General features: G+C 58.5%; 1 protein-coding gene across 10 annotated transcripts in view; it reads left to right on the top strand.

Moving 5' to 3' along the window:
- Positions 1-4490: 4490 nt before the first annotated feature.
- The window catches only part of KIF1A (kinesin family member 1A), a gene marked incomplete at both ends in the record, with an annotated part of 33654 nt that continues 10257 nt past the window's right edge, over positions 4491-27887 (top strand). For 4 of the 10 annotated variants that reach the window (XM_084212608.1, XM_084212616.1, XM_084212615.1 and 1 more), the window contains 31 exons: positions 4491-4596; positions 8404-8480; positions 8580-8759; positions 9364-9429; positions 9551-9729; positions 10093-10204; positions 10570-10647; positions 10943-11008; positions 11302-11319; positions 11635-11710; positions 11820-11898; positions 12257-12399; positions 14191-14324; positions 15579-15658; positions 15971-16046; positions 18072-18151; positions 18403-18509; positions 19014-19097; positions 19208-19388; positions 19470-19542; positions 19797-19890; positions 20002-20150; positions 20305-20483; positions 20571-20708; positions 25204-25322; positions 25458-25543; positions 25820-25958; positions 26588-26753; positions 27075-27165; positions 27515-27633; positions 27789-27844. In XM_084212608.1, the coding sequence (XP_084068734.1) occupies positions 4491-4596; positions 8404-8480; positions 8580-8759; positions 9364-9429; positions 9551-9729; positions 10093-10204; positions 10570-10647; positions 10943-11008; positions 11302-11319; positions 11635-11710; positions 11820-11898; positions 12257-12399; positions 14191-14324; positions 15579-15658; positions 15971-16046; positions 18072-18151; positions 18403-18509; positions 19014-19097; positions 19208-19388; positions 19470-19542; positions 19797-19890; positions 20002-20150; positions 20305-20483; positions 20571-20708; positions 25204-25322; positions 25458-25543; positions 25820-25958; positions 26588-26753; positions 27075-27165; positions 27515-27633; positions 27789-27844 (3331 nt within the window). Of the gene's footprint in view, positions 4597-8403; positions 8481-8579; positions 8760-9363; positions 9430-9550; positions 9730-10092; positions 10205-10569; positions 10648-10942; positions 11009-11301; positions 11320-11634; positions 11711-11819; positions 11899-12256; positions 12400-12780; positions 12808-14115; positions 14325-15578; positions 15659-15970; positions 16047-18071; positions 18152-18402; positions 18510-19013; positions 19098-19207; positions 19389-19469; positions 19543-19796; positions 19891-20001; positions 20151-20304; positions 20484-20570; positions 20709-21522; positions 21781-25203; positions 25323-25457; positions 25544-25819; positions 25959-26587; positions 26754-27074; positions 27166-27514; positions 27634-27788; positions 27845-27887 lie in introns of all 10 variants that reach the window. The other 6 variants (XM_084212610.1, XM_084212609.1, XM_084212613.1 and 3 more) reach the window with 4 other exon arrangements.

Here is a 27887-nt window from a genome sequence, read left to right as displayed (position 1 = left end):
TTCGCAGGGAGCAGCCCTGCACCTGCCCTATTGTCTAACTCCTCTGCTTCCTTCTCGCCCTCCTCCTCCTCCTCCTCCTCCTCCCCCTCTCGGGGCAGTGTCCCCTCCCCTAGACCCTGCAGACCCCTTGTGAGCGGGGCTCCTGCCTGCTCGGGTCCCGTGCGACAGCAGCAGGGCTCGGGGAGGACGAGGGACCAGCCGAGCATCTCCCGTCCCACCCCACAGGCAGGGGCAGCCCCCGGAGCAGCCCCGTGCAGGTGGCCGCTGTGGCACCGGGGGACAGGGAGGCAGCAGACCCTCCTCCTCCCCTGGGCATGGCCAGGGGTGTGGTGGCTCTGCCATCTCGGCTTGCTGCTGCTGACCTCCATTTTGTCTGGGAGGTGGCAGCTGGCGCTGGCAAAGATGCTGCCACCACCCTCCACCTCCCTGCATGTGGCAGGAGCTGCAGCCCCGCAAGCCCTGGGTCCTGTGGGAATCTGTTGTCCACCCCGTCCCTGGCTGCCCTTCTCCGTGCCCAGAAATGCTGGGCACCCCCCAGAGCTCTCTGCCTTTTCTGTGCAGCTGTTCCCTGCTTTGGGTCGGCGTGTCTGGAAGGGAGGATGGAGGGAGCACGGATGGGGGTGGGGTTACTTTGCAGCAGAGATGGGAAGCAGAACCCCTCTCCATGTCCTTACATTTGCTACCCGTAAACTGAATCTGCGTGGGAATTCTCAGGGAGCTGCAAACTCTGCCCTGGGGCGGTGGGGTGGGCAGGAGGTGAGAAGGCAGGGGCAGGGTGCCTGGGGAAGCAGGGGCTGGCTTTCATCTGAGTGTGGGGGGCATTGTCCTTGTCCTGGGCTGTCCTCTGAGCTGCTTCCCTGCCTGCAGGTGCTGCTCTGGAGAAAACTGCACCGTCATGGCCCCTTGTGCTGTGTGGGGCGGGAGGTGGGTGAGGAGGCATTGATGGTGCCATGTCATCCAGCAACGTGTTCCCTGCTGCCCTAGAGGCAGCCCAGTGCCCCGTGGTCCCACTCAGAGCTGGGGGGCCCCAACAAAGGGTGCAGGGGAAGGGCTCACCACAACAAAGCCTGGCAGCTGCTGAGAACACGCTGGTGCAGCCCAACGGGGCGTCCACCCCGGCTGAGGTGACGTGGGGCTGGATGTGAGCAGACAAAGGGAAACTCACCTTGGGTTTCCCTGGCTGAGGCAGCTCCTCATCTGCTGGAGCTGGGGGGCTGGCAGCACAGCACATTCCTGAGCATCCTTTAGGGAAGAGCTTGCTGGTTGGTGGCACTTGGGGACAATGCTCCCTGTCCTGTTGGTCACCTCTCAGCAGGAGAGGCTGCCAGTTGGTAGCCCCTGGACTAAAGGGTGGTTTCATTAGCTAATCTCTGCCCAATTAATCTTGGCTGATCCAGTTAATCATGGCTCTCCAGGCCTTTTGCTCCTTGCTGGGGGTGCCTGGTGTGTCACGGGGAGGGGCAGAGCCAGCAGGCTGCACGGGAAGGGGGGGAAGAGATGCCCTGCAGAACTGGGGACAGGTCCAGATGTTCCCCCTGTTGACCATTCCTCTTGTGAGTAGGGCAGCCCTGGGAGGTGGCAGGGAGGGAACAGGGAGCAGGGCTTTGGTGCTGGCAGGCTCCCAGCCAAGGGCTGGCCCTGGCTTATCGAATTTCTCTCGATGGCAGCAGATTAAGCAGGCGGTGGCTGCTCTGGCTGTCCCCAGGCAGAGAGAGCTGGCTGGGCTGGAGCTGCCCACAGGCTGGGAGGGCTGCCTGGCCCTGCCCTGGCCCTGCCCTGGCCCTGCCCTGCTCGCTGCAGCCTGGCCCCCCTCTCCACAGGATGCCCAGTGATGCCACGGGTGCCTCCCTGCAGCTGAGCCAGGGACGTGAGTCAGGGGAAGGAAAGGAGGGTGGGGAGCAGCTGGGTCAGTGTCTGCTGCTGGTCCCCAAGGGCACTCTGTCACCTGGGGTCCTCGTGCTGCTGTGGCAGGGATGGAACTGGAGAGCTGCAGAGGAGCAGAGGGAAGTAGTGCACTGCCCACCGAGGATGCTGAGGGAAAGGGATGGAGCAGAAAATGGAACTGGGGCTCTGCAGCAGGGAATACTGGCCAGGAGAGGAGCTCACATCACTGCCAGATGGGAATTCACTGGGAGGTAGCCTGTGGATGGCAGGGAGAGAGAAAGGGTCCTGCTGGCCAGGAGGGAGGTTCTCACAGCCAGCAGTGGTGGGGGTATGGGGTGTGGGGCTGAGCAGGCAGAAAAGGGCAAAGAAAGGAAAGCAGCACTAAGGGAAGCTACACAGCAGGAGGAGGCACACAGGAAAGTGGTTCAAAGGAGAAACCAGAGTGTCTTTGTGGGAAGGGATGAGGCTGGAGTGGCTGGGAATGGCGCAGGGGTGGGAGGGGATGAGAGCAGGGGCTGAGGTGGCCCGTGGCAGGCAGCAGGGGCTCCTGGTGGGCTCACAGGTGGGTGTTGCTGTTCTGGGGCCGTGCAGGAGGCAGGAGTCCAGGGAGCTGACCCACCTCTTCAGAGCCCTGGTGGCTGGAGGGGCTGCAGAGCTGGGGGAAGGGAGCTGCCTTGCCTCGGGAGGAGAGGGAAAGGTTTGACATGGGCAGGTGTCAGGGGCAGCCTCGGCCCGGGGGTGAATCCATTGTCCTTGAGTGGTGCCACAGGGTGGAGCAGCTCGAGCTCTTGGCCTGGTGAAGATGCAGCCCTTCCACACGGGAATACATCCAATCGTTTTCATGGGAAAAACAACTCCTTCATTCCCCTTTGGCAAGCACTGCTGTTTAATTTTTCCTTTCCCCAGCTGAGTGGGGAGGTGGAGGCCACTGGGAGGCAGCAGCCCACTTGCTTGCTTAGGGACTCAAGGGTGGTGTTAAACACCTGCTTAAAATAATCCAAGCTCAAGAAAACCTGAGACCAAATGCTTGAACTCTGGGATTTATGGGTGTGATCACTGGCTGAGCACAGTGGGAGCTCTGGAGCCATCCCAGCAGGAAGATAAGAGGGGGGCTTGGGAACTCCAACAGAAGCAGCTTTGTCCTCTGCATGCTGCTGGACATGCCAGCTCACTTATAAAACAGGCAAAGGGTTTCTGAGAGGCAGTGCCAAGCTTGTAACACTTTCTTGATGCAAATTTTTCCACTGTGTCTATGGTTTCCTCTCACCCCCTTGGAAATCAAACCACAGCTGTCAGACCTCAGGTAGTTTTAAGGCCATCCCCTTCTCTTGGGATCCTTTCTGTTCTGTGGATTTGTTTTTTTCTTCCCTCTCTCCCCTCCTTTTTCCAATTCTTCTGAATTTTTCACTTCCACTATGGGAAAACACATCTCATGTTTAAGATCCCTCCTGACTGCTCCACTTCCTTCTGGTCATGGCCCATGTAACCAGAGCTGTGCTGGTGCTCACTAGCGATCTCATTTCTCCCTGATCTCCTTCCTCCTGGAGCAAATATCCCACTGGCAAAACCCAGGCTTGGAAAGGATTGGGGAATTCACACACACCCTTGCAGGTGGGATGCCAGAGGAGCAGTTCCTGCCCATTTTCTGAGGGGTCCTGTGCTCCATTTTCACCACCAGGCTCAGCACGGGGAGCCAGGGAGCAGGGAAAGGCAGGAAAAGGGATTTGTGTCAGGTCCAAAAGGATCCCAAAGGATGCAGCCATCAGAGGAAGGATCCCAGTAGAATTTTCTGGGCAGTGCTCATGAGGCTTAACTGCAGCTGAGGGAAGCTGGGAATGGCCTGCAGAGCACCTGGGCACCTGTGCTGGGATGGACAGCGGCTCTGGGAGGTGTTGGCCAGGGGTCTGTGTTGTCTTGCTGAGATTTGCAGTTAATTTATTAGCAAAAGGACTGGACATAGGATGGTAAACTGGGAGCTTCAGCTGAGTGCAATGGCCACTGGCTTCCCAGGAAGGGCTGCTGGTGCTGATGCTGCACGTCTGCTTTGTGGGAGCTGAATGGGAGGCGCATGCCCAGCCACCGCCCCCGTTCCCAATGGAATGCCATCGCTTCCCTCCCTCCCTGCTCTGTCCTGCTGCCCAGCTCCTGCTTTGCTGGGCTTGGAGGGGAGGCAGGAGGCTTGGGTAACCTTTCTGGCAGGTTAGGGGGTACCCTGGGGCTATTGGCATCCTGGGGTGTAAAAGCGGCTCCTTGGGGTTGTGCTGATGCTGGCAGCGGCTCCGTGGGTGCCCAGGGGGATGGAGGCTCCAGTGCTGCCCTGGGATAAGGCAAGGATCACCCCTGGGACTGAGCTGAGGGTCCTGACCTGAGGTATGACAGGGAGAAGGGAGAGGTAACATGAGGGCAGACCGAGGCAGGGAACAAAACCCCATCTTTCGGGCAGCGGCAGAACAGCGCTCCCAGCAGCTTTCCTTGCGCAGACCTTCCATCCATCCAGCACGGCTGCAAGGCGTGGATTGGGATGCAGCTCTTCCTAAGCCCCTGTCCTTCCCTTGTGCAGGCCAGCCAGTGCTCCCCTGCAGCAGGACCCAGGCGTGGCCGGCGCCATGGCGGGAGCGTCGGTGAAGGTGGCAGTGCGCGTCCGGCCCTTCAACTCCCGGGAGATGAGCCGCGAGTCCAAGTGCATCATCCAGATGTCGGGAAGCACCACCAGTGAGTGCCTCGGGGGCAGGAAGGGGGGATTTGGGCGCTGCCTGGGAAGGAGCGGGTGTGTGTGGCCGCAGCAGCCAGCGCTGGCCTGTGGGGCTCTGTGGTGAGGATGCCTGGAGCATCTCCGGCGGTTCGGAGGAGGTGATGTGTCAGCTTTCCATGGGGAAATGCAGTCCTGCTGTTGGAATGGCAGTGCTGGGACCCACGTGGCACCGAGCCCTTGGATTTTGGTGACAGTGGAAGGGGCAGTATTCCCCAGTACGCAAGGAGGGAGGAATCAGAATCACAGGATGGGTTTTTTTGGAAGGGATGTTCAAGATGATCTCGTTCCAACCTTCCACTGTATAGCTCAGGCTCTTCCACCTCTGACCTGGCCTTGGAGCTGTGCGTGGGCCAGCAAGTGGTTTTTGACTGCCTGGCCAGGTACCACTCACTGCAGCGTGCCAGGACCCATCCCTGCTTCTCTGGGGCTCTTGGAGGTGCAGCAGCAGCAGGATGGAGGGCTGGGAGGAGGGTTTGCTCAGGGTGGGGGGTGCAGCCTGCAGGCTTGGGGCTGTGTGTCCTGTCAGGAGCCTGTCTGGCCTTTGCCCCTCTTTCAATAACAGCTGCTGGCAGCAGGGTGTGGGAATGGCAGCGAAACCCCTCCTCTTTGGCTCTGGAAGCCTCCAGATGGGGCAGTGTCTAAAATAACTCCCTGCCCGCCCGCCTGGGGCTGCCTGCGTCACCGACGGTGGGTGACACACTGGTGGAGCCACCCCCGCCCTGCAGGCTGCTATGACAACCCTGCTGCTGGGAGGGGACAGCACCCAAGGGTGCAGGGGGACTCTGGGACCCCGCTGGCCACCCCAGGCCGAGGGGGAAGGTCTGTGGGGCAGCACCCGCTGGTCTCGGGCATCCTGTGGGGGTTCTCCCGTTATGGTTGGACAGGGATTCTCCATCTGCCTGCGGGGCAGAGCTTCTGTCCTCGTGGTGGGGAAGCCTCCTGTCCATCCCAGCTGCCCAGGGCCAGGCAATAGGAGGGCAGATGTTCCCTGTTGTGGTTCTGGGCGGGACCTGCTGTGCCCTAGTGCCAGTCAGGAGCACCAGGCATCCCCCAGCTCCACCGTGGCTGTGTTTGCTCAGAGCTCTCTGCCCCTGCTCACCCTGCACACCCTGGCTGTGCCCCCACCCCTCCAGCCCGTGCCTCTGCCTGCACCAGGGAGGGCAGCAGGGCTGCAGGCAGGAGCCCTTTGCTGACAGGGAGGATTTTCTCCATGAATGGACAAACCACTGGCTAATCCTCTTGGCCAGGGGGCTGGGGAGCAAGTGTGGGGGGCTCAGAAGCCTGCTGCTGCTGTGGCTGGCGGAGGCAGGAGGATGCCAGCAGAGCAGGACTGTCTCAATCCCCCCAGCTCCTGGCAGAGAAGCCAAAGATAACCATATTTGAGGGGAGTGAGAGTGAAGTTTTCCCTTCCCAGGATTATTTGCAGAGACCTTTGCCTCTGCTGGGGTGGGGAGGCAGGTTCTAGTCCTGCCTCCATCGAGCTCCTGGGAGGCAGAGGGGCCCAGGGTGGGAAGGGATCCCAGCCTTTCTCTGCTGTCCTTTCACCTGAAAACTTCCAGCTGCCCTCAGCCCTGCTGCTCTGTTCCTGTGGGCACCATCCTGGGCACCAGCACTCCTGGCCCCTCTCCTGATGGCTCCCTCCAGGATGGTGGGGTGGAGACCCCTGGCTTTGGTCCCAGTCATGCTCTCTGTCTGGAGCTGTGCCTCTGCTGCCTTTAAAACCTGGTGATTATTTTCTCTGATGTGGCTCCTGGGCTTTCTCCTGCTTTGTGCCTGCCCACTCATGCTGGTGGCTCTTCAGGGCAAGGCGAGGGACATCTCCAGAAGTTTTCCTCCTTCCTGCCCCCCTTGTCTCTATGTTTGTCTTCACCTCCACACCCCCTCCTTGCCTTTTCAATCCCAATGGCCCAGAGCATGAATCTTTTTGGAACAACTTTGCAAAAGTCCTATAGGAAAGGAAAAACTCCGCCAGCAGCATCCATCTGTCTGCAGGCAAATAAATGGGGATGGCAGGGGCATGGCAAGAGTGTTTCAGCTCAGGACAGGAGATGCCTGCCCTTGGGATGCTCCCCTGTGTCCCAGTCTCTGCATCCCATGCCAGCTGGGAGCTGCAGCTGGGGTGCCTGGAGCCACGTGGTGCCATCCCCGGCTGCTTCCCTGCCCTGTGCCCAGCATGGGCTGGCACTGGGATGCAGAACAGGCTCCTTGTGCAGCTCCATCCTGCTCCACAACTCATCTCTGCTCCTGTTTGCAGGGCAGAGCCAGGCCTGGTGACCAGGTGGAGCTGCCAGGCTGAGCACCAGGAGCCATCAGAGATGCTCCATCCCCCTTCTTGCACAACTTCTACTCCTGCTCCTCTCCACAACGCCCTCAGCACCACATCCAGGCATTGGCAGGGCTCAGGAACGAGCAGCCACCACGGCTGCCCATGCTGCCCACACAGACCTGCTCTTCCAGGGGCCTCCACATCCCTGCCTGCTGCTACAGGATTGCCAGCTGCTCCTTGCCAGCCCTTTCTCCTGGTAGTCAGCCTGCCTGGAACGCAGCAGGTGCCCAGAGCAGTGGGGCCAGGCTGCCTGCAGCAGCTGGGCAGGCAGGGAGCCCCTCTTTGCTGCCAGAGCTGGGCTTCTGTCCATGCTAAGCAGCATCTCAGAAGCTCCATGCTGTGGTTTTGTGGCTGGGGCTGGATCCTGACCCCACTTCCCCTGTCTGCCTGGCTGTGTGCTGGGTTGTTCTCAGGTCAGAGGTGGTGGACCCTTCCCATGGGAGTAGAAGCATCCATTGTGGTGTTGGAGGAGGGATGCAGAGCAGAAAGCATCTCTGTGTGTAGCACCACACATCTGGAAGCACATCTGGCCACAGCAGTGGGGCTGCCCAGGAATGCCCCAGCTGGAATCAGCAGTGGGTTTGAGCCCTGGCTGACTGGAGGGCAGAGCAGGCTGGGATGGAGAAAGCTCAGGGCTTATGGCTTCTCCATCCTTGGTGGTGGCAGGGAGCAGCTGGGGCAGTGGGCACGGGGGCTGTGCTGTGCAGGCCTCAATGTCACTTCATTGTCACCCAACATGGCTGGTGGCTGCACCTCGTGACTGCCCGCTGGTTTGGGTTCCTCCTGATGCATCTGTTGTTTCAGAAAAAAACCCACATGGTAGATGCTCTACAGGAGGAAAAAAAACCCACCCATGGCATGAGGAAGAGCAGTGATGCAGTCTCCAATTTCCATAGCAACGTCCTTTTCATCAGGGGATGACAAAAGCAGACTCTTGTTTCCGCTGCTGGTGTGACACGAGGCATTAATCACTGCTGGGGCTGGGCACCTGCAGAGGGGCCAGAGGGGCTCTGGGGGAGCCCTGCCAGGGCTGCAGCTGCTCCCACCCCACAGGTGCCACCGTGGGAGCTTTGGGCACGCTGCCCCAGCTGTGGGGAGAGGAAGGCTGTGACCCTTCCATGGGCAGGTGCCACAGCAGGAGGGAACCTGGGGGAAGGAGTCGTGTCCCCCTCTCTGTGTCCAGCAGGAGGTTTGGGCAAGGCTCTGTCCTGTTCCCTGCACTCTGCTGGCCATGGCACACAGCTCCTCTGCCTTCAGAGGTGGGCTCTGGGGGTTCTGTACCCATCTGCAAAGCTGGATGAGTCCCAGTCCACCTTCCCGGAGTGTTTTGGACTAAAACCCATCACTGTTCATCCCTCCCACATGGAGGGGGGGAGAGGGGCATGGGGCAGGGGTTCCATGGGTGGCTGATGGCCTCATCTTCCCATCTGTTTGTCCCCAGCTATCCTGAACCCAAAACAGCCCAAAGAGACACCAAAAAGCTTCAGCTTTGACTATTCCTACTGGTCCCACACTACGGTAAGCACTGGGAGGCCTGAGCCTGCCTCGAAGGCTGGGCTGGGGAGAGGCAGGAGGGCCTCCTTGCCAAATTTCTCCATGTCCCCCTCCTCTGTGCAGCCTGCAGACATCAACTATGCATCCCAGAAGCAAGTGTACCGGGACATTGGCGAGGAGATGCTGCAGCATGCCTTTGAAGGCTACAACGTGTGCATCTTCGCCTACGGGCAGACAGGAGCTGGGAAATCCTACACCATGATGGGCAAGCAGGAGAAGGACCAGCAAGGCATCATCCCTCAGGCATGCCTGGGGAAAACTACCCGTGCCCAAAGGAAAAGCAGAGCTGGGGGGAAAGAGGGCAGCAGGGTGGGAGGGAGGCCAGGCTTTGCCAAGTAGTGCTGTGACAGTGAGCTGGCATGGCTCTGCCAGGAGGGGGTCAGGGAGGCTCATCCAGGCTCTCCAAGGCTGGAAGGACTATGGTCTGGCCACACAAGACCTGTGGATGTGAGAAACAGTGGCCCAAGTGCTGAGCTGCTAACCAAGAGCTGGCCTGGCAGGACACAGAGGGGCTCTGGGGATGCTGATTCTCCATGTCAGCTTGGGGGGGGGTTCTGCCAGCATCCCAGCACTCAGGGGCTGGGTTTTGGGGTGGAAAGGTAGAAACCCCTGTATCCTGGGCACTCTTGTGTCCACAGCTGTGCGAGGACCTCTTCTCCGGCATCAATGATGCCACGGCAGGGCTCTGGGGATGCTGATTCTCCATGTCAGCTTGGGGGGGCTCTGCCAGCATCCCAGCACTCACTGGCAGGTTTTTGGGGTGAAAAGGCAGAAAACCCTCTGTGCTGGGCACCCCAAGCAGGAGCACTGTGCTGGTGGGGGCTGAGCCCGGCTCTTGTGTCCGCAGCTGTGCGAGGACCTCTTCTCCCGCATCAACGACACCACCAATGACAACATGTCCTATTCTGTGGAGGTAGGCACCCCTCTGCCTGCCCAGCCCCTTCTGGCCTCCCACCTGGCTCTGCAGGTTGTGCCAGTGTGCAGACCCCTCTTTGGGGCCATCCTGCCAGCTCTGCCCGTGCCCTCTGCTCTAGGTGAGCTACATGGAGATCTACTGCGAACGCGTGAGGGACCTGCTGAACCCCAAGAACAAGGGCAACCTGCGGGTGAGGGAGCATCCCCTCATGGGTCCCTATGTTGAGGACCTTTCCAAGCTGGCTGTGACCTCCTACAATGACATCCAGGACCTTATGGACTCTGGAAACAAAGCCCGGTGAGTTGGAGAAGGTTGGAGAAGGAGGAGATGGGCAGGGTTTGGGAAGTTTGCAGTTACTTCTAGAAGGTCCTGCTTCAGTCCCTCACTTTGCCAGTCCAGCTGCTCTGGAAGCGGCAGTGCCCTCCCCACTGAGTGTTGGGTAGCCCCACTTTCCCCTTACTTTCCTCCTGCTTTCCAAGGGCACTGGAGACAGCAGGAAAAAGCCTGAAGCTGTGCACATCTTCTCCCAGAGCCCTCTCTTGTCCTCTAGACCTGCCTTCCCACCATGTACCCTGTCCTGGCATGAGCCCTGGCCCTGCCACCAACCACTCCAGTGTCCCTCATGGAGTGTCACACCTCCCTGTCCTGCTCTCCCTGCAGCACAGTGGCTGCCACCAACATGAATGAGACCAGCAGCCGCTCCCACGCCGTGTTCAACATCATCTTCACGCAGAAGCGGCATGATGCCGAGACAGACATCACCACTGAGAAGGTAAGAGCAGGGCTGGGGGACTCAGGGGAACCCTCATGGGTCCAGGAAGGACTTTTGTGTTCTTTGATCAACACTTGGGGCAAGGTGTTGCAGCCTGGTGGAGGATTGGAGCAGGAGGGAGATGAGTGCCAGGCACATTCTAGGCTCGTGGTCCCTTGAGGGACTGGCCCCTGCACAGGATATTTGGCAGCTGGTGCCCTTCAGCCCTGCCTGCAAGGGTATTAGCCCTGCTCCTGAGCAGCTCCTGCAAGGATGGCCCTGCAGAGCCACTGCTGCCCTCAGAGCAGTGCCATCCTGCAGGGGGTTTTGGTTTTGTGCTGGGTTTGCTGTGCCCACAGGGCTGACAGCCTCCCCTCTGCCTGCAGGTCAGCAAAATCAGCTTGGTGGACCTGGCTGGCAGTGAGCGAGCTGATTCCACAGGTGCCAAGGGCACAAGGCTAAAGGTGAGAGCTGACCCGAGGTCCCCTTCTGCTCTTGGGACACCATGGTTTCCTCCCTCATCCCCAAAGCATCTCCTTCCCTTGCCTGGTTCTTTGCACGCTGCACTGCCAAAATCCTTGATGGGATTGTGTTTGAAAGCTGCCCAGTGCCAGTCTCACCATGAGTCCCAGCTGGGGGTGCTGGTTACCCAGTAAGAGCAGCTGCTCTTTGCCCACACCATGCTGGATATTCCTCATTTTCTCCTGGGCTTTAATGTGGCTCTGAAATGGGGCCTGAGCATTTTCCTCTTCTAACCAGGAAGGAGCAAACATCAACAAGTCCTTGACCACTCTGGGGAAAGTCATCTCTGCCCTGGCAGAAATGGTAGGTGGCTGGAGAGCAGACAAACATTGGCACTGGGGGGATATGGGCTTGGGCCAGCAGGGCTGGGCTCAGCTTTGAGGGATGGAGCATCCCAGCTCCATGGGATGGAGCATCCCAGATCCAAGGGGTGGGCAGACACGTCCCAAGCTGTCCCTGCAGCTGGGACAAGCTGGGCTGGTGGAGATGCCATCTGCATGGGGACCCGTGGCACCCTCTACTTGAGGGCCAGGGATCTGTGGTGGATGCCAAGGCAAAAGCAGCTCCCCTAACCAGTGTCTCCATTTCCTTTGCAGGATTCAGGGCCCAACAAGGTGGGTGCCCAGGTTGCATGGGGGCGTTGGTTTTGAGCCCAGTGGGAGTGGGTTGCAGGGTGGTTTGGGTGTGAGACTGTGCCTGCACTTCCCATTCTTCTCATTCCTCCTCCTCCCTCTGGGGCTCTCAGTAGCCAGCCTTAAACAACCCTCCCAGATCAGGGCATTTCACAGGCAGGACCTGTGGGCCTGGGCAAAGATGCCCAAGGTTGCCATCCTGCTCCAAGTCCCCATGGCTGGGGACCAGCTGTCACCTTCCCTTCGAGGAGAGCAGGCAGCTCTTGACAGCCCTTCCCTTTGCTCTCCCTTCCCCAGAACAAAAAGAAGAAGAAGACAGATTTCATCCCCTACCGAGACTCGGTGCTGACCTGGCTGCTGCGGGAGAACCTGGGTGAGGACACCTGGGGGGTGTGGCCTGCCAAAGGGCGTGGCTGCCAGGTAGGGCGTGGCAGGGGGCACGAGGACCAGCATCTCCCTCATGCCTCTGTCTTACTGGGCAGGAGGCAACTCCAGAACTGCCATGGTGGCTGCTCTCAGTCCTGCTGACATCAACTACGATGAGACCCTCAGCACCCTCAGGTAGGAAGAAGTGCCCTTGTTCTCCCTGCAGTGAGCAAGAGCAGGGCAGGCTGGCTGAGGCTCAGGCACTGCCACATGCTCTCCCCTGCTCTGTGGTGTCCCTGCCTGGGGGTGTACTGTGGAGGGAGCCTGCAATCCCAGACAAAAGGCCAAAGGGTTGTCCTGGCACTGGGATCCTCCTTGTTGGAGGGGCTCTGCAACGCTCTTGCTTGTCCAGCAGCTGGGATTTTGCTCCTGTTCTTGTGTTGCTCAAAACTCTGCCCCTGTTCTTGTGCTGTTCAAGACCCTGCCCCTGTTCTTGTGTTGCTCAAGACCCTGCCCCAGTTCTCAGTGCTGCTCAAGTCCTGCCCTTCCCTAGGTACGCTGACCGTGCCAAGCAGATCCGCTGCAATGCTGTCATCAATGAGGACCCCAACAACAAGCTCATCAGGGAGCTGAAGGATGAGGTGGCTCGTCTGCGTGACCTCCTCTACGCCCAGGGCCTCGGGGACATCATTGACAGTAGGTACCACGGGTGCTCTCTGCCACTGGCTCCAGGCAGAGATGGGCTGAGGTCCCCACAGCCTCCCTGCACCCTGCTGCCCTGCCCCACAGCAGCACCAGTGCTGCCTCTGGTGAGCCCCTGCACGCATGGTCACAGCCCCCAGCCCCCTCCTGTGGCAGGGGGAGCTGCTTTCTGCCCGGCAAACCTTCCCTTCTTCCCTTCCACCCACCATCTCCAGCATCCAGCACCCTGCAAAGGTGCCAGGAAGGTGTTACTGGGACTGCACGTGCCCATGGGCTCCCCTCCCCGTGCTGTCTGATACCCTACTGAGATGAACCCCCCTCCTTGTTCTGTTCTCTCTGTCTTACCCCCCTCCCTGCCCTCTCTTTCTCTCTTAGCCCATCCTGCTGCGGGAGGATCCAAATGTGTGTATTCCCCATCACTGGTACTCTCTGTTGCTTCACGGCTTTTTGGAGATTTAAGCTGTGCCCAGGGGCACCCGTGCAGCATGGGGAGGGCTCCTGCAGCCAGCCCCTGCTGATGGAGTGCCGTGTGCCTGCCCATCCTCAGGGAGCTGGCACAGGGGATGGTGCCACAGTGGTGGTTAGCACCTGGGCTTGGGCTAGTGCTGAAGGGACCAGTGTCCTCCCACCTGGCCATGCCAAGGGCCCAGGCCACACAAGAGCCCCTCCTTCATGCTGTTGTGATGTTTCCTGTCGCTGCTGCTGCTCTTGCTGCTGCTGCTGGTGTCTCACTGGGGCTGGAGCCTGGCACGGCCCTCGGGTGGGATGGAATGGTGCTCTACTGATGGATTGGTGGGCATTGGAGGCTTTGGCCCGTGGATAAGCATTATGGCCCTGTCCACCCTGGGTCAGGCAGTGCAGCCAGGCTATGGCAAGCCTGCTGAGAAGCCAGGGGGTCTGCCTGTCCCCTCCTGGCTCAGCTTCCCTGGATGTGGGCTAATGGAGATGGGTGACTAATCCTGCACCTGCTGACCTGTGCCCTGCCTGCCTCTTGCGCACTGCTCTGAGAGCCAGTAACTCCTCAGGGCTGGAGGAGCATCTCCCACACCTGGGTCCTAAGCCACCACAGCTGAGTCCTGGGGTGCCAGCTGGCAAGCACCCCTGCCTGTAGTCCTGGCTTTATTCTCTGGCTGCCTGGCCAAGGTGCTGCTCCAGCAGGCCATGGGCTTCCTTTGAGCAGACCCTGTGAGGGAATCCTGCCGCTCCTCCTGCCCTGTCTACCTAACCCCTTTGTAGGGCAGAGGGCCACCCCCTCTCATCCCCTTCCCTTCTCATTCTCTGCTCCCAAATCTGGCTAATCTGGGGCATCTGGGCAGGGAAAACCACGCAGGCTATGTGAGATGGAGAGGATGACAAGAGGCAGTAGCAAATACTTGGGAGGACATTTGATCCCAGACCTGAGTGATGCAGGACCTGAGGTTGCAAAAAAGTGTCCCTGGGAGCCCAGGATGGCTGCTTCCAGCATCTGCCTCACCAAACAGCCCTGTTCCCTGAGAGGCTGCCCGGGCTGGGGAAGAGAGTGCCTGCCCTGCCCTGTTGCTGTCTGTGCTGCTCTGCTGTTGCCTGTGCCTTTTCCTGTAATTCCTGGCTTTTTTTCTCGACGCACCGGCCACTCTTTTTTTTTTCCCAACAGCTTTTCTTGTCTCTGTCTCTCTCTGTCACCCTGTCTGTGTGTCTTTCCCCGGCCCCCCCCTCCTTCCGCGCCCGTAGATGTGTCCGACCTTGAGAACAATAATGATGCTCGAGGGGCAGAGCTGAGTCAGCGCCATGACAATCTCTCCACAGTGACCAACGCCATCGCTGGCATCAGCCCCTCTTCCTCCCTCTCTGCCCTGTCCAGCCGCGCTGCCTCGGTCGCCAGCCTCCACGAGCGCATCATGTTTGCTCCAGGCAGCGAAGAGGCAATTGAAAGACTCAAGGTAAGAGGCTGGTGCCTTCCCTTTCCCTTTCCCTTTTCCTTTCCCTTTCCCTTTCCCTTTCCCTTTCCCTTTCCCTTTCCCTTTCCCTTTCCCTTTCCCTTTCCCTTTCCCTTTCCCTTTCCCTTTCCCTTTCCCTTTCCCTTTCCTTTTCCCTTTCCCTTTCCCTTTCCCTTTCCCTTTCCCTTTCCCTTTCCCTTTCCCCTTTCCCTTTCCCCTTTCCCTTTCCCCTTTCCCTTTCCCCTTTCCCTTTCCCCTTTCCCTTTCCCCTTTCCCTTTCCCTTTCCCTTTCCCTTTCCCTTTCCCTTTCCCTTTCCCTTTCCCTTTCCCTTTCCCTTTCTCTTTCCCCTTTCTTTCCCTTTCCCTTTTCTTTCCCCTTTCCCTTTCTCTTTCCCTTTCCCTTTTCTTTCCCCTTTCCCTTTCCCTTTCCCTTTCCCTTTCCCTTTCCCTTTCCCTTTCCCTTTCCCTTTCCCTTTCCCTTTCCCTTTCCCTTTCCCTTTCCCTTTCCCTTTCCCTTTCCCTTTCTCTTTCCCTTTCCCTTTCCCTTTCACTTTCCCTTTCCCTTTCCCTTTCCCTTCCCCTTCCCCTTCCCCTTTCCCTTTCCCCCTTTCCCCCTTTCCCCCTTTCCCCCTTTCCCCCTTTCCCCCTTTCCCCCTTTCCCCCTTTCTCCCTTTCTCCCTTTCTCCCTTTTTCCCTTTTTCCCTTTTTCCCTTTTTCCCTTTCCCCCTTTCCCCCTTTCTCCCTTTCCCCCTTTCCCCCTTTCCTCCTTTTCCCCTTTCCTCTTTTTCCCCCTTTCCCCTTTCCCCTTTCCCCTTTCCCCTTTCCCCTTTCCCCTTCCCCTTCCCCTTCCCCTTCCCCTTCCCTGCAGCTTGCAGAGCGGGCTCGGTGTTTTCTGGAGCCCCATGAAGGGTGATCCTCGTGGGAAGCAATACTCAGCTGTGCTCTTGCAGAGTGGACAGACTTAGAGCTCACCCACCCTGAGGGTTTGGGTGTTGTAGGGTGCTCCTGGTGCTGCCTTGGACCTGTGGGACAGCGCTTTGGGCTTGGGATGGGCAGAGCACTCCTGGTCCTGCATGGTGCGGCAGTGGTGCGGCATGGAGAGGCTGGTGTTTGTGCCTCACTCTTTGAAGATGGGACTGGGGTGAAATGCTGCTGCAGCTTGTGTAAACAAGCCTGAAACTGGGCAGATCTGTGCAGAGTGGGCAGGAGTGCTGCCCCAGGATGCTGTTGGCGAGCCCTGTTTAACCCCCCTGGCAGGAAACAGAGAAGATCATTGCAGAGCTGAACGAGACGTGGGAGGAGAAGCTGCGCAGGACAGAAGCGATACGGATGGAGAGGTGGGTGAGCTGGGGGCACTGGGGCAGGGTGGCATGGCTCAAGGGGCATTCCTTGGGCACTTTGTTAGAGCAGTTGAGTTCCTGGGGCAGCCAAACACTTTGGATGTCCAGCTGGACCCCCTGGGGACCCCAGTACCCACCATGTCAGCCTGCACAGGGGTGGGCTGCTCTGAAAAACCCACCTGATTTGTGATGAGAGCTGTGGCAAGCCCTGCACTGCAACCCCTGGGACAAACCAAGGGCTTCCATCCTGGTGCTGGCCCCAGGGGTGCATGGAGTTTTGACAGGCACTTCTTTCTCTTGCTCCTTCAGGGAGGCGTTGCTGGCCGAAATGGGGGTGGCCATGAGGGAGGATGGAGGCACCTTGGGTGTATTTTCTCCTAAAAAGGTAGGATCATCCTATTCTCTTCTTCCTGGGGACTGGTTTGTACCCCTGCAGCTCCCTTCTGATCCACTCTGTCACAGCTGGCCAGTCCCATATACTTCACTAGCCTTTTCTTGGCTCTGAAACCCATGGGGGAAATCCCAGCATTGAGCCTGCTGGGTACAAACATGGGTACAAATATGTAGGTAAATGTCCACCCCCCACTGCGGGCATGCTGTCCCCCTTCCTGAGGGGATTTGCTGATGATCACTCTCTTGGACTTCAGTGTCAACTCATAAAAATTCATTCTTTCAGATATTTAAAATTGCTGCCCCTGAAACCACCAAGTCCTTGCTAAGAAATGTGGGTGGGCAAATATTCCATCTCTTCATTGCTTGTAGCATTTTCTTGGCCAAACCTCTTAAGTGTGTGTCTCCCCAGCTCAGGTGGTGATAAAAACTTTCCTTTACATGGCCCAGTTGATTTTTAGGATAAACTTGTACACTGTTGTCTTTGTTTCTTGTCCCAGCTGCTGCCTGTTAGGAGTCCAGACCTTTGGGTAGGAAGCGTGGGGGTTTATTCCCCAAAGCAGGTTGGTCTTGGAGGTGGGGCATTGCTGTGGTGGTCTTGGTGCCTCCTTGCTCTTCAGCTATCTGGCAGGTGGAAACTCTTCTGACTTCTCCAGTGGCTGGTGAGGAAAGTTAGTGTTGATAGTGTGCAAATCCATTTTGTTATGGGCATTGCACTTCGCTGTCCTTCTGTGTGCCATGGCTGGGGTGGTTACAGCTCCAGGAGCTCAGTGGAAGGTCACCACCAGCTGTACAAATCTGGACAAAAACTGCAAGTGAAGGAAGTCTCAAGCCCCCAGGGCTGTGTGTCTGTCCAGTGGGGCCAGAGGTTAAATGTTGCAGCCAACTTCTTCCAGCCACCATGGAGAAGAGCCCACCTTTCCCTTGACTTCCAGCTCTGCTGCCCTGTTTGCAGTGAGTTTCTGCTGCCAGCCAAGGCTTGTGGCACCATGGTGAGGGGCCCCCTCTGCATGCTGGGTCTCAGCAGGCTGATAAGGTGTTCCTTACAGCCACTATTCTGTCTGGTAAACTCAGAGCTTCTCCCACTGGTACTCCTGGGACTGCCCCTGTTCCGTGAAGGTGTGATCCCAGCAGCCAAGCTGGCTCTGGCCAGAGAGGCCTGTGGCTGGGGGAGAAATTTTCCTCCTATCAAGAACCAAGTGACTCAGAGCAAGAAAGGGCTGTAAGGGACCTGTTGGGAAGAAAACCAGAAAGTGAAATTCAGCCTGCAGGCAGGACTTCAGGTCTGCACTGCTTTTGGATGAACCTCTGGGACCTGCTCTTTTTGGATGCATCATCTGGTGTACAATCAGTGGAGTAAAATGGGCACTTTTTCTTCCTTTTTGACCTAGCAGAGGGCAGGGCTAGATTAGGTATTGGGAAGAAATTCTTCCCTGGGAGTGTGATTAGGCCCTGGCACAGATTGCCCAGAGAACCTGTGGGTCCTGGAATTGTTCAAGACCTGGTTGGATGGGGTTTGGAACAACCTGGTCTAATGGAAGATGTCCCTATCCATGGCAGGTGGGAGTTGGGGGGAAATGAGATGTGTTTTTTTATCTCCCTTCCAACCCAAACCATGCCATGATTCTATAACATGGAATTATATTCTCACAGCACAAGTGAGAAAGGTCCTGCCCCAGGAGACTCTGAGCCATATCAGGGATTCCCCATGGGAAGATTTTGGCTTTGTGTTGGGCCTGTTTGGAACAAGAACTTTCAAAGGTGGCCAGAGGAAGGGTAGCTAGGACTCAGCCCTGTGAGGAGGAAAGCAAGGAAGCTTGTGGAAGCAGGGATCCTCATGGCAGCCTCTCTGTGCAGTCCCCTGGAGCAGCCTGGATGTGTCACCCCGAAGATGCAGAGGGCAGGAGAGCCTGTGCAGGGGCAGCCTGCAGTGCTGCTGAGCTCCCTCCTTCCTCCAGAGCATCCTCAGTGCCCGGGCAGGCAGGGCACTCAGGGATGGCTCCCTGTTTGTCTCTCCCAGACACCACACTTGGTCAACCTGAATGAGGATCCGCTCATGTCCGAGTGTCTCCTCTACTACATCAAGGATGGGATAACAAGGTGAGGGCCAGGTCCCATGGAGAGGTGGGAGCACTGTCCCTATCTCAGTGCCTGACTTCCCCGGGTGGGCAGTGGGGTGACAGCAGTCCCCAGGCTGGGCACTGTTCCCAGGGCATCCCCAAAGTGGAAATCCCTGAGATTTTGGTCCTGCGGTGCACCAAGGGTTGCTCCTGTCAGCTCCAAGGATGGGGCTGGTGGGACACTCAGGAGGAGCTGCTTTGAGGGAGGATTGAGCTGGATTTGCCCTGCAGGGTTGGCCGGGAAGATGCTGAGAAGAGGCAGGACATCGTTCTCAGCGGGCACTTCATCAAAGAAGAGCACTGCCTGTTCCGCAGCGACACCAAATCTGGTGGTGAAGGTATTGCTTGTCTGGAGGGGCTTCATTGCCCTGGGGGCCCATCCCTCTGCATCTCCTCAGCCCCTGCCCCCAGATGAACATCCTGCCCTCCTCAAACTAGTTGGGCTTTGGCTACTCCATGCTTCCAGATGAGCTAAATCCCTCATGGCTGGGAGGGGAGCTCGCACAAAAAGGCATGTGGGAAGGAAGCAAGGTGAGGAGATCAGGGCAGGATGGCCGAGCAGACTGTAGATGTGGTGCAGAATCCACCCCCCAAAATGGCAGGAACCTGGGTGTGAAGGGGCTGTGGGAGATGAGTCTGGGGGAGCTCTGTTGTCCTCTCACATGCAGTCTCCAGCTGCCCTTATTCCTTGGCACTGCTCTGATTAACTGGCTGAGCCCTGTTAGCTGCCCACGGGGTGGGTGGTGGTGGCTCTCCCTTCCTGAGGCTGCTGGAGCAGGGCAGCAGGACGTGCAGGATTCATCCTTGTGCTTCCACCTCTCCCCCTCCTGCTGCCTCCACAGTGATAGTGACCCTGGAGCCCTGTGAAGGTGCTGACACCTACGTGAACGGCAAAAAGGTGACAGAGCCCAGCATCCTGCGCTCAGGTGGGTCCCGGCCGGCCAGAGCTGCTCCAACCCACCTTCCTCCCTGCCATGGGGGCCCTGCACTTGTCCCACATTGAACCCACACCTTTCCCCCGTGCTCCTGGCTGCAGGAAACCGCATCATCATGGGCAAGAGCCACGTGTTCCGCTTCAACCACCCCGAGCAGGCTCGGCAGGAGCGCGAGCGGACCCCGTGCGCCGAGACCCCCGCAGAGCCCGTGGACTGGGCCTTTGCCCAGAGAGAGCTGCTGGAGAAGCAAGGCATCGACATGAAACAGGAGATGGAGCAGAGGTGAGAGCGTGGCCTGAGGTGCTGGGCAGTTGGGGGTTCACTTCCAGCTTGGTCATCCTCTGCTTCCCCATTTCCACCTAGGCTCCAGGAGCTGGAGGACCAGTACCGGAGGGAGCGGGAAGAGGCAAATTACCTGCTGGAGCAGCAGAGGCTGGTAGGTGGCCGGGACATGGCTCCTTCTCAGGCTGCCCAGGCATGACTGAAATGCTGGCAGATGTTTGTGTGGGGTGGGTCTGTGTTCTAAAAATAAGGGCAAATGTTGTTCCTGGAGTTGTTACCGCGAGCACTGATGCAGAGGAGGGAGGAGGCTGTGTTCCTGCAGGGAAGAGGAGTGTGATGTGGCAGCGTGGAGGAAGGTCAGAAGGTCACACCAGTGGGTTGCATCACCTCTCTTCCTGTTTCCCCCAGGACTATGAGAGCAAACTGGAGGCATTGCAGAAGCAGATGGATTCTAGGTATTACCCTGAGGCAAATGAGGAGGAGGAAGAACCTGAGGATGAAGGTGAGGGCTGGGAGCCGCCAGGAGGTTTGGATGCTTTCTTTGGCAGCATGAGGAGTGAACTGTGAGTCGATGTCCTGGTAGTGGGGTGAATGTCCCTCCATATCCCCACAGTGCAGTGGACAGAGCGGGAATTCGAGCTCGCCCTCTGGGCCTTTAGGAAGTGGAAGTGGTACCAGTTCACCTCCCTCCGTGACCTGCTCTGGGGCAACGCAATCTTCCTCAAGGAAGCCAACGCCATCAGCGTGGAGCTGAAAAAGAAGGTGGGTGCCTGGGCTCCTTCCTGCCTGCTGCAGCACCCACAGCAGAGGCCACGGGAACAGGCAGCCAGGAGGTGCTGAGGAGAGGTCGCCAGAGGCAGCACATGAAGCCTCCTGCCCTCCCAGGTGTGTCACCAGCCCCTCTGCCCCTCCCTAGGTCCAGTTCCAGTTTGTGCTCCTGACGGACACGCTGTACTCGCCTCTCCCTCCCGACCTGCTGCCTCCCGATGCTGCCAAGGACCGGGAGAAGCGGCCGTTCCCCCGCACCATCGTGGCCGTGGAGGTGCAGGACCAGAAGAACGGGGCGACGCATTACTGGACCCTGGAGAAGCTGAGGTGGGTGACAGATGGCTGTGCCGGGAGGGTCTGGGCGCCCACAGCCCTGTGTCTCACCGCCACCACGGGCGTCTCCTCTGCCTGCAGGCAGCGCCTGGACCTGATGCGTGAGATGTACGACCGAGCAGCAGAAGTGCCTTCCAGCGTCATCGAGGACTGTGACAATGTGGTGACAGGCGGAGACCCTTTCTACGACCGCTTTCCCTGGTTCAGGCTGGTCGGCAGGTGAGCGCTTTGGCTCCTTCCAAGCGTGGCTGGCACCCACAGAAGGTCCTGCAGGAGGACACGCTGCCAGCGCTGCGCCAGCGTGACACCCGTGTGACGGCTCCGGTGTCGTGGCTCTCCTCCGTGTTGGCTGCCGGCGCCCCGAGGGGCACACGAGCTGCTGGCAGCGCTCCTGCTGCCTGCCTCACCCGGTGCTGGGAGCCACACAGGGGGTGTGGGGGCCCTGGCCGTCCAGCAGGCAGGGAGCCCGCGCCGTGGTGGGCTCCACGCGGCGGGCATGTGTCCCTGTGCACGCGCCGGTGTCTGAGCGTCCGTCTGTCTGTGCAGTGTGTGCCGCGTGTCCCCGTGCGCTTCCCGCACACCGATGGAAGGGTGCGGTGCCAGCAAGGAGGATGGGCCACCCTGGAGAAGGCTGGGGCAGGGCAGGGGGAGCAGGGGGCTGAGCTGCATGGCCTGGAGGCATTCCCCTGTGCCGTAGCACAAGGAGGGATTCTCTGCCGCAGCAGGGATAGTGGCGAGCCTCCGTGCCACCTGCTCTGTCCCTGTGTTCCCTGCAAACCCAGCAAAGGGTGTCCCCAGCATTCACACTGGTTCCGTGGGTTGCTCTTTTTGTCTGGCTGTTGGTGGCTTTAGAGATGCACAAGATGGGCAGGTCTTTGTTCCCAATGTCCCTTGATTGAAGCAGACAAAAAACCCACCCCAAAACCTAACCAAGAAAAAAAGCAAAAAAAAAAAAAAAAAAGCAAAATTCCTGTTCTTTCTGTTTGGAACAGCTGGTGTTAACATGTCTTCTATCTTGTTGTACTAACCTTAGTTCAGATATCTCTGGCTGCAACAGCTCTCCTCTTTTCAACACATGCATGAGCGAGCGCATGGCTGATCTCACCCCCTCCCCTACCTTCTCGAACCCCGACTCCGACATCACCGAGCCTGCTGACGAGCAGCACCAGGGGCAGGAGGAGGAGGAGGAGGAGGAGGAGGACCTGGAGGAAGACATCTTTCCGGAGTGCCCGCTGTGTGATGGCCGGGATCCATTTTACGACCGCTTCCCCCTGTTCAGTTTAGTAGGAAGGTTGGTGAGGTTTTAGGAGAGCATGCCGGGAAGGACCTAGCTCTTTCGCATGAGGGAACTGCTTTTGGACACGACTCCCACCTCCGGGGCATCCCGGAGGTGCAGGCTGGGCTGGGACTGCCACCAAGCCCAGGCACCTGGTGGGGTGGTGAGGTCCCCGCTGAGGTAGGGCTGTGAGAAGCATAGCAGGGGCAAGGGATGGCAGGGGAAGGTAGATGGTGCCTTCCTTATTGTGGGCACCTTTTTGGGCACACTGTCTTTTTCCCCTGAAAAAGGGAGCTCTGCTGTGTCTCCAGGGGAGCCACCTGGGGGGCTTGGTCCTGGGCATTTCTGTCCCAGGAAGGAGCACCTCCCACCCAGCTTGGGATGACCCTATGGTGCCACTGACTGGTGCTACAAAACCCTGTGTGCCTCTGGCACTGCATTGGTCAGGGTGAGCCCCCCTGAACCTGGAGGCTTGGATGTCCCCAAGTGGTTGTGGGGGATGAAGCTGAGGGGAGTGAGTGGAGAGCTGGGTGCAGAACAGAGTGCCAAAAGCAGTGTTTGCTCTTCCAGCTCCAGCCGGTGCTTGGCTTGGGGCCATACCTGCCAACCTGGCATAGGAGGTGTCCAGGGAAGTTGTGGGGACCTGGGTGTAGGTTCCAGCTCCTCTTTAGCTGGAGCCAAGGACAAGAAACTTCAATTTCTCATACCTGTTGGCTGGAGACCCCTTGGGCTCCACCAGTCTTGGCCTGGAGAAGCCCACCAGCTGCCCCAAACCTGCCTGTGCCACCAAGCCTGGAGCCACCTGCCCATCCCTAGAATGATAAGAGGAGCTGCCAGCTTTCTCTGGGGTTTTCCCAAGGGGGTGTGCACCAGGAGCTGTTCTGAGAGCCTTTGCCTCAGGCAGGGGCTCCCTGAGCAGGGTGAGCTGGGGCTCCTCTTCCTCGGTGTGCCAGAGCCAGGCAGCGTGGTGGGAAGGAGGGAGCAAGGCAGGCAGAGAGGGTGGAGGTGGGGTAAGAGTCCTGCAGCCTCAGACCGAAAGAGCTGGGTTCTTCCCCTTTTATTTTCTTTTTTCCTTTTTCCTTATTTAAAAGAAAAAAAAAAACATATCAAAACAACCCCAAAACTCTCAAGGGCACCTCAAAAAACCAAACGAGGCCCTGTGGCAGCGGCCCCACTCCATGCCTGGGCGTGTTCCCCAGAGCTTGGTGCCTCCTGACTTCTTTTGAGTCTGCCCTGGGTTTGGCTCCCCGCGCAGCAGCTCGGCCGGCCACATTTCTTGTGAAGTGTGCTTGGATTGGTTTATGATTGGATCCTTGTCTTTGATTTTCCTTTCTCTCTTTCTTTCTTTCTCTCTCTTCCCCACTTCCTCTCTTTCTCTCTTTCTCTCTTTCTTTCTCTCTTTCTCTTTCTCTCTCTTTCTCTCTTTCTCTCTCTCTTTCTCTCTCTCTCTCTTTTCTCTTTTTTCTCTTTTCTCTTTTCTCTCTCTCTCTTTCTCTCTCTCTTTCTTTCTCCCTCTCTCTCTTTCTTTCTCCCTCTCTCTTTCTTCTCTCTTTCTCTTTCCTTCTTTCTCTTTTTCCTTCTCTCTCTCTCTTTTTCTCCAATTTTTTTTTAATTTTGGTTATTTTAAGGGTTTTTTTATTCTTTTTTTAGCTGCTGGCTCTATCTCTTCAAAGCTTTAGCAAAAATTGGGGTCCTTTCACTTTTATCTTCCTTTGGAAAGGCTTTTCTTTGATCTGAGCATGCCATCTTTGCACCTCACCAATCTTGTGGTTAGTGTCCCTGCCCTCCTTCCTCTAGTGACACACGTGTCCCCCTCCTCCCTGCCTGCCCCACCTCCTTCCCACTCTTCCCTGCCCTCTCCAGTCCTCAGCTTCCACTCCAGCTGCCCTGTGAATTTGGGTGGGTGGGTGCACACAGATCCCTGCGCTTCCGAGAGTTCCCTGTGGGCTCTGCCCCAGCCATGAGTCCTGCTGGGAACCCTGCCATGGTCTGACCACCTGTTCCCATCTGAGAAGAGATGGGTTGAGACAGGCCCATCAGGAGATAATGATTTGGCATCAGCTGCTTCCACAACTCGAGTCCTTTGAGATGCTTTGGGTGGAAAAATCCTCGAGGAGCATTGAAGGTCAATGGGAGCCACCAGAGCAGGGGGAATCTCCGGACTTGGGGGTTGGGGTGCAAGGGCAGGGCTGCAAGAGCCCCCTGGGCACTTTGGGGTGCCGCTGAATATGAAGATTCCTGTGAGGCTGGGATGCCCTGAGCAGCACAGCAGCCGCCTGGAGATACAACCCTCATGGGAGCCTCCTGAAGTAGAGATGTCCTGGCCAGCCCCCAGCACCATCCCACCCCACCACGCGTCAAGAAGCTGGCAGGTGCCACAGGGAGAGGTGGCAGGCACCCCATGCCCCATCTTGCTGGAAGTGGTGCTGCTAGCTGACACCTTTTGGCAGGGAGCTCAGTGCCAAAGGTGACTTGTCACCGTGGAGGGTGCAGCATGCCACCATGGCCAGAGCTGGATGACCATTGCGAGCTGACAGTGAGGCAGAGGGAGGCAGCAAGAGGACCCAAAATGCTTGAGAAGCAGAGAGCAGTGGCCTGACAGGAGGTGCTGACAGAGACATGGTGCAGCCATCGTGTTGGACTCCGGCGTGGCACCTCGCCGTGGTGGCGTCGGTGACCTGGATGCTGCAGAGCAGAGCAGGGAGGCTCAGACTTGCCAGGCGTGCTGTCCACCCCTGTGACATGCTGGCAGGTGGCCCAGGACCCTGAAGCCATGTGTGTGAAGGGATGGGGAGGGGGGGATGCACAACCCGACGCTGCCAGCCACACCATGCAGCCTCCCTCCCAGTGGTCTCCGACACGCGGGCAGAGCCAGGGCCATGAACCCCCAGCAGGTTCACCTCTGGAGGTCCAGGACCTCGTCCTCTAACCTCCTTCGCTCCTGACAGCCTCCATCTCCCTTGTCACCCTTCCTCCCCCCTGTCTTGCCCCTGTCCTCCCCGTGGTGACTCTGCAGCTGCCCCCCCAGTCATGTTGCAGCACCTCCTGCCCAAGTTCTCCAGCTCTCTAGCACACAGAAGGTCCTCTCGCCCTACGGCTTCACGGTGGCACCAGCGCAGCCCTCTCCCCTCCTGCCTGCCACGGAGGCGACGGTCGGAGAGGTCTGCAGGTCTGGTGTGTTCTGTGGTGTTGTCCATGGCGTGTGCCACCCTCCTGCCCACCCTCCTGCCCGCGGCACGCTGCCTGCCCGCTGCCCCAGCCCCTCCGCCTGGCCCTGGCTGCCTTCTCTTTAGTTTTGCTTTGCAGCGCTGCGGTCGCGCCCTGAGCAGTGACCTGGGATCCCGGCCACTGCCGGCCACGCCAGCCGTGCCTGGGCACTCACGGGTGGGAGCAGTGACCGCTGTCCCCCCTGTTGTGTGTCCCCCCCTTCTCTGGCAGGGCCTTTGTCTACCTGAGCAACCTCCTCTACCCCGTGCCCCTGGTGCACCGCGTGGCCATCGTCAGCGAGAAGGGCGAGGTGAAGGGCTTCCTGCGCGTGGCTGTCCAGGCCATCTCAGGTAGGAGGGAACCCCCCTGCACAATGTGCCCCTTGCATCCCCTTCACCCTCTGTGCCCCTTGCATCCCCTGCACCCTCTGTGCCCCTTGCATCCCCTGCACCCTCTGTGCTGGCTCACCCCCGTCCCTCCTCCAGCGGATGAAGAAGCCCCTGACTATGGCTCTGGAGTGCGGCAATCAGGGACAGCCAAGATCTCCTTTGATGACCAGCACTTTGAGAAGGTAAGGTGGGGCCAGCTCTTAGTGGATGCCCGTGGACCCCAGATCCCTGTCTGCCACCTCAGTGCTTCCCCATGGGGACCCCCAGGCTCTTAGAGGTGGAGGGAAAGGAATGTGTTCTTGGTTCACCAAGCCTTGGGCCCCCACCAGTGCATCCTGCATGTCCCAGGGGGGCTGCAGTGGGATGGGAGGGGAGAGCTGGAGTTGCCTGTGTGCTTGGGATGCTGGTGGTGGTGCAAGCAGAGCCACCAGAATGCCTGAACTGCACTCCTGGCTCAGTTCCAGTCGGAGTCGTGCCCGGCTGTGGGGATGTCTCGCTCGGGGACCTCTCAGGAGGAGCTGCGCATAGTGGAGGGCCAGGGGCAGGTCAGCGACGTGGGCCCGTCTGCTGATGAAGTCAACAACAACACCTGTGCAGGTGAGCAGGGGTGACAGGCACTTTGGGAGGGCTCCCTGCATCCTGCCTCTTGCACCCTCCCCAGCATTGACAGCCCGCTGCTCTGGTGGGGGGCTGCTGGCAGACAGAGTCACGGAGGGAAAAGCCTTGGAGGTCTTTGGGTTCCACCTGTGACCTGACACCGCTTTGTAAACCAGCACAGCACTGAGTGCCACATCCAGGCTCTTCTTAAACACCTCCAGGGACAGGGACTGCACCACCTCCCTGGGCAGCCGCTTCCAATGCTCAATCACCCTTTCTGTGAAGAACTTATTCCTAATGTCCAACCTATGCCTCCCCTGGTGCAGCTCAAGCCTGTGTCCTCTTGTTCTGTCAGTGGTGGGCTGGGAGAAAAGACCACCCCCCACCTGACTATAACCTCCTTTCAGGGAGTTGCAGAGAATGATGAGGTCTCCCCTCAGCCTCCTCTTCTCCAGACTAAACACCCCCAGCTCCCTCAGCTGCTCCAGCTGTGTTGGACAAGGGTGTTCACACCCTTCACCAGCCTTGTCCTTCTCTGGACATGCTCCAGCAACTCAACATTGTTCCTAAATGCTCCTAACACCGGGGGGAGACACCCTGCCTTGCTAAGGAACTTCTCCTCCCTGCAGTGACCCCAGAGGATCTTCTGGACAGCCCAGAGAAGCCTGCACAGGACGGGCCGCTGGAGGTGGCTTTGGACCACCTGAAGCTGGGCAGCATCTTCACTTTCCGTGTGACAGTCCTGCAAGCCTCCAGCATCTCTGCAGAATACGCTGACATCTTCTGCCAGTTCAAGTGAGCCCCTAGTGCCCCCCAGCCCTGCTTCTTCCTGGGGGCTCCTGGTGAATTTGGGAAGTTTCCTCCACCTCTGAGCCCTTTGTGGATGGGGAGGCAAAACCAAGGGCTGTGAAATCTGCCCAAGCACTTGTTTAGTCACTGGCAAAAGGCAAGGAGAGGCTCCCATCAGCTTCAGGGAGTCTTGTGCCAGCCAAGGTTGCGGGCAGCAGCCCCAGGGGGAATAGGCTCCTGTTGTGGTCCCTTGCTTTCACTCCCCTCCCTGCTCCAGCACGTCCCCATCCCTGAACAGCCCCTGAACAACCTTCCTTCCCTCCACAGCTTCATCCATCGCCATGATGAGGCCTTTTCCACAGAACCCTTGAAGAACACAGGACGAGGGCCACCCCTGGGCTTCTATCATGTCCAAAATGTGCGTACCCCTCTTCCACCACCCCTCTGCTCCCACACCTGCTGGGGTCTCTGCAGAGCCATTGGCTGGATCCTCTCCCAGGGAAGCAGCTTCCTCCTGCCTTTCCCAGCCCCTCACAGACACCCAGCTAAGCCAGGCTTAGATGTGGTGGACATGCAGGAAAAACACCAAAAGCCACTCCCAGCTCCACCTGAAAAGGCTGGGATTTCACTGCAGTGGTCTTGGTGGAGAGAGGGATGCAGGGGACTGACAGTCTTACACTTTCCACATGCCAGGTGCTGTTGCTGACTCCATTCCCTTTCCCAAATAAACTGCCCTGTCGTTGGCTCAGCAGCTCTTTCTCTTCTAGATCGCTGTGGAGGTGACAAAATCTTTCATTGAATACATCAAGAGCCAGCCAATTGTGTTCGAGGTGTTTGGCCACTACCAGCAGCACCCCTTCCCACCTCTCTGCAAGGATGTCCTGAGGTGGGCACATCTGGGCCACCCCCAGCCCCTGCCTGTGCTAGGGGTGCCATGGGCTGCCTGGGGACCCAGGGGGGCCCCGAGGCATAGAGGGGGGTGGCTGGGTTTGGGGGTCCCTGGTTTTGGGGGTGTTATAACCAAGCTGGTTCTGCCTGCAGCCCACTGAGGCCATCCCGACGCCACTTCCCCCGTGTGATGCCACTCTCCAAACCAGGTAGGGAACCCAGCCTCCTACTCCTGTGCCCACCCATAGTTCC

This window comes from Fringilla coelebs, assembly GCF_963513975.1.
Source record: "Fringilla coelebs genome assembly, chromosome: 10".
In the NCBI taxonomy this organism is placed as follows: domain Eukaryota; kingdom Metazoa; phylum Chordata; class Aves; order Passeriformes; family Fringillidae; genus Fringilla; species Fringilla coelebs.
Note: the sequence above shows the minus strand (reverse complement) of the source record. Positions and strands in the feature narration are given on the sequence as shown.